This window comes from Egretta garzetta, unplaced genomic scaffold, assembly GCF_000687185.1.
Source record: "Egretta garzetta isolate BGI_Z169 unplaced genomic scaffold, ASM68718v1 scaffold650, whole genome shotgun sequence".
In the NCBI taxonomy this organism is placed as follows: domain Eukaryota; kingdom Metazoa; phylum Chordata; class Aves; order Pelecaniformes; family Ardeidae; genus Egretta; species Egretta garzetta.
In genome coordinates, this window is record NW_009258374.1 from 677,068 (window position 1) to 682,250 (window position 5,183).

At 40.6% G+C, this 5,183-nt stretch overlaps 1 protein-coding gene across 1 annotated transcript; it reads left to right on the plus strand.

Moving 5' to 3' along the window:
• Nucleotides 1–20: 20 nt before the first annotated feature.
• POLR2L (RNA polymerase II, I and III subunit L) lies at nucleotides 21–4,148 on the plus strand. The gene is made up of 2 exons (XM_035895324.1): nucleotides 21–219; nucleotides 3,771–4,148. Exons 1-2 carry the CDS (start codon nucleotides 125–127, stop codon nucleotides 3,877–3,879), a joined length of 204 nt encoding a protein of 67 aa, XP_035751217.1. The 5' UTR covers nucleotides 21–124; the 3' UTR covers nucleotides 3,880–4,148.
• The last annotated feature ends 1,035 nt before the right edge of the window (nucleotides 4,149–5,183 follow it).

The following is a 5,183-nucleotide window of genomic DNA, read 5'->3' on the forward strand; positions in this document are numbered from 1 at the left end:
TGTTGAGCTGCCGTTTGAGACTTGTACGAGTTCTAAATTCCCTTTCTTATATTTGGATACGGTAGGCAGTCGTTTTTCAGCGGCGTGATACTGTATTTTTTAATGTTACAGCTACGGTGCAAAAATGATCATCCCAGTCAGATGTTTCACATGCGGCAAAATAGTTGGAAACAAGTGGGAAGCCTATCTCGGCCTGCTGCAAGCAGAATATACAGAAGGGTGGGTATCATTTCCGTATGTTCGACTCAGATTTTAGGTGAGATTGCATGGTGCGTAAGATACATACATGCAGGATCGTGGCATTACAAAGTAGCTGTAAAGAGCCTAAAAACTAGAGATGCATTCTGAGGCTAACTATTTAACCAGAGGTTAGGAATTATAATAGGTAAGAAAGTGCTTGTTTCCCTACTGAATCTTTCTGGGTAGTAGTATGGAAGTTGCCAAGTCATAACCTTTACACCCAAAACAGGCTTGAATCTTTAATTCTGTGTGGAACAGGAAGGAGAGAAACAAGCAGTACAGTCACTTTAACACCAATGTGTCTTTTTTAAAGCAGAGACAATGAAGAAGTTACAAGTGCAAGTAGCAACTACCATCGTTAACAATATACACCCCTTTTAGGTTTTCTTAAAAGCATTTAATGTTCGCTACCCAGAATTGCTAACCTTATTTGAAAGGACTGGTTTGCTGAGGGGGAAGGGGAGGTTTAACTGCTCTAGGTACCTGATGGATAGTCCGAACAATTCTATTTTATGACGTCTCTGCATTCTTTGCATAGCCAGAATTGTCTTTTAATAGTTCAAGAAGAGTCTAGCTGTGGTGGGACTGCTTCAGAAGGGTCTTGAGAAATATTCACGTTGTCATCAAGTTTAAGTATGAAGAAGAAAAAACACAGATGTTTGCAATTCAAAGGGGTGAAAAAAAAAAATTAGAGGCTTGAGAGACTTCCCAAAGTGATGTTGAAACTGTTAAGTAGAAAGAAAAGAGTATGTGCTTTGCGTTCAAACGGTTAGGGTTACTAATAGGTTTTTAAATGGACTTATGTCTATGAACTATCAGAAGAATCTATATTAACAACACAGATTTCACTGCCTTTTCTGTAAAGTAAATCTGGAAGTGTTCTTATGGTTTAGGGTACTATTTTGTCAAATGTTAAACAGTGGAGCACAGAATAAACAGGGAAAGCAAGCTTTGGTTTTTGAGCCTCAGCTAAATTTGTAGAAAGCTGTTGTCTGTGCTTCTCACTGCTTGATGTGGAGTCTGCAAGGGAAAGCTGTCCTGTCCTTGCACTGTTTATCAGTCTCATTAAAAACTGTCCAATGAAAATCATTCAATACTTTTCCTAAATCTCATTACTTCTGTGAGTGGCCTTTTTAGAGTGCATTTACATCCCAGAACCTGTCAAACCTAGCTGAGTAGAATATTGCAGCTGTTAAAATAAAGGTATTTGGAAAGTTCCTGCAAAAAATAAAATATTTTTTTCTTTCATTTGTGGAGTTAAAAGCATTAAAATAGTACAGGTTGCTAATCATTTCTCACTAATACTGAAATTTGTCAGAGCTATTCTGGTAGCACTTCTGACTTACTTTCCAAGTATCAGATTTTAATATTTTTCCTGTCTTCATTATTCCTCTGGTTTTGTATGGGACAGGAAGGTATATGTTGATATTGATGAATGCTCACTTGAAAACGATTGCTGTGGTCACTGGTGTGATTCTAGGATGCCTGTCCAAGCTCGTGCAGTTATGGTATTGTAAGATCAGAAGCAGAGTTTATAAATATCGAACAGTTAAAATTTTACAGTGCAGTGTCAGAATCCCTATTAATGGTGGCTTAAGAAATGGATGGACAAAGTGGAAGAAAAATTTGTCTGCACAATTTGTAGTTTAGAGACACCCACACCTTTCTGTTTGTCCCTTAAAATTACTCTTTTTCCACAAGGTCTTGGAAGCTAGATAAAAAGGGAAATACAACTGAAGTTGTTTTATCTGAAATGTATAGCATGACTTCTAAAGTTGTGATTAATGTTAGTATTTTGCGTCTCTGGTAACTGCATTTGAAAGTTCAGAACTTTCCAGATAGCTCTTAAAACTTGCGTATCAACAGACATCAGATGCTTTTGTTCTCAAGCGTTTTGGAAAGTTTAGATATCATGTGATGTTATTTATAAACTTTCTTTTTAAAAAAACACACTGCTCATATACTTTTCTTAAATAACTTTGGCAAACGCTAGTCCTAAAATGAATAGCCCTGCTATTTAAGCCCTTGAAGAACTGTTGATAGGTACAAGGACTAATTGACATCATCAGAGAAGCTGCTGGGGTTTGACTCCATGCAGTTAGACTGTAATGTTTGAAGCCAAACAACCTTTTACCATGGTCCAGCGTATGCAGAGGCTTCCCTTTGAGTCATTTGTACTTCAGAAAAGTATCTATCAGCTTCTTCCTACAGGAGAATGACACATTTCACGAAATTACATTTGTTTTAAGCAAATGCTGGATTGTTGCACTGCATCTAAAGACCTGAGATCAGTCATATTTCATGAATGCCAACTTCTGAAGGAGCATCAGACTGGCTCTGTGGTTAACAGCTTGGTGCTAAAGAGCTTGGATGGTGTCACCTACCTTTAAGAGAGCACGATAGCCATTGAAGACACGTGCAGCAGTTTAGGCTAGGATGACTCTACCCAACCGTAAGAATCTTGAGCCGTCACTCAGAAGGAATTAAGTGGAAAGGCTATAAAACACACGTTTCTTGTTCAGCAGTCTGCATATCCTTGTTTGTATATTTGTGGGGAACAGGTTGTATAACTGAATGCCTTCTTGTATGGGAACTGGAAAGGATTTTAGCCTTCCTCAGAATTAGCATCCCATCCATATGTGGGGTAGTTTGCATTTTGAGTTATTTTAGTTTCTATATATCGCTCACCCTTTTAACGTGGCTTAGATCACAAATTCGTCTTGTGAAGTAGGCAAATATCATCTTCCATTTACAGAAACATGGTGTTATAACAGTGCTTAGAGAAGCTAACGATAGCATGGGTGACAATGCTTAGAGATGCTATTCCTTATTCCTGCATCAGGAGACTGTCTAGTGCCTTCGTGCTACCTTCTACCATAAAACTAGCAGTAGCTGTAGCCAGCACAGGTAATTATGGACCATCCAGGATTTTAAGAGGAGTGGAAATCATTTCCCATGTTTCAGAACTGCGTTCCTGTTAATACATTCACACCTCTTGATTGATCAGATTATTAACCAGTCCTCTCTTTTCTAAATAATTGAGGTTAGAAATGTACCATATTTTAAGTCTCTTTCCAGCTATGAAGACTAAAATTTTATTTCCAAAACCAAAAAACGTATCTCACTTAACCTCGCTGTTTCATGACCAACTACGCCCTCACAAGTGGGGTGGTTCCGAAGAGGAAATTCGTAAGAGTTAGTCTGTTACAGTTCTGTTTCTGTGGGAGTTCTGCAGACTTAACCTCCAGAAGTTCAGTAGTTTGGTCAGCTAGACGGCATCTTCAACAGAAGATAATCTGCTCTTGCAGGCCAGAGAACAGGCAAACACCCTGTCAACAGCAGTAAATGGAAACTTAAAACATTAACAGCACATGCTAAATTTCTATTTCTTAGTTTGAACTGCAAACAAGTTTTCCTCTATGACTAAGCTCAAAGTAATCAGTATGTTGCTTAGGAACACTTACAAGTGGTTCTGACTCACTTCATCCATTTTTTTTTTTTTTTCTATTGTTGTTCTTGTTCATTAATAGAGATGCCCTGGATGCCCTTGGTTTGAAGAGATACTGCTGCCGCAGAATGCTCCTAGCCCATGTGGATCTGATTGAGAAGCTTTTGAATTATGCACCCCTGGAGAAATGAGATGAAAAAAAAAAATTCCATGCTGCAAGCCACGTGGAACGTATCTCTAATTCTAAACTTGAAACTGGACTTCAGGCAGTCAAGGATGAAAGCCACCTGTAGTGTAACCACTGAGAGATGTTAGCCTTCTGGAGAAAATACTGCCCCGAGGCGCTAACCTCTTTCAAGGAAACAAAGGAAAGATGAAGTCCACTTAACCAAGACTTGGAGATTAAATTAAAAGTTTGGATGCTTCTTTTTAAATCTGTGTTTGGAATTGGTTTTTTAACTTTCAGCAAAAAATAAATGTTTGTTCATGTAGAAAAATTACTATATTTCATAAAAATGTGGAAATAAAGGAGGTCTTTCCCTGTAGCCTGCCTACGGTTTCTGGATAGGGTTAAGCTCATGCTTGGATCTTGCCCTTTGCTTGTGCTGGTTACTTTGAGGTTAGGAGCACAATTAAGGAATCAGTTCAGTGTTTTGCAGTAGGCAGGCAAGGGGGTTAGAAACTTGGGACTGAAGCTCGGGGTTCTAGTGACAGGGAAGTGGGTAAGTTAGTTTGGGAAGAACGGGGTGTTACTCCTGAAAGCTGGAGCTAACTGCGCTTTCCATGGCACTTAAAGTCAACTTGCAGTCTCTACCCCGATTCCTGTAAAACACTGGGGCTGCTGTATTATAAAAAGCAGAGAATCAGATGGTGCAGTGCCCTTCACTTAGGTAAAACATCTATGAATGTTCCCACAGAAAGCGCTGGATGTGAGAATTTACGCGTGCTGGTGCGAACAGGATCAAAGTCTCGATCTTGCCAAGCACCTGCACCGCTCTCCGGCTGGTACACATGCGAGCTCTCCGCTCGTTAGTCACTTCATTGGCTCTGTGGAGCGGTGCTGCCTGGCCCAACGGAGAGCGCGCTCTGCTCTCCTAGTGGAGCAAAACACCGAGAGCTCAGCTGTACCCACAGGGCTCACTGAGGTTACCTATGCTGAGGGACCGGCACTGACCCTGCCAAAAAAGGTCCTGCTTGAAAGCTGTGCCGCGTTTCATGCTGTTCTCCGATACCCAGAACGTGCATCGGTCGGGGTAATGTCTGCCCAGGCAGACACACCCACCTTACCTGAAAACGAAGGAGGCCAATTCATACATCTGTGCGTGCTCAGGGTTCTGTTCAAATGCAGCGTTAGCCCGTATGCAGACGTAGGACAAATCAGCAGCCGTGTAGAAAACGGGCTGGAACGGGTGATAAGCCCTTAGCTTGCCGTCTGTCATTCCTTGGTACAGTTAAACTTCTGGCATTTGTGTATTGGCTGCTGAGTAAGAAATAT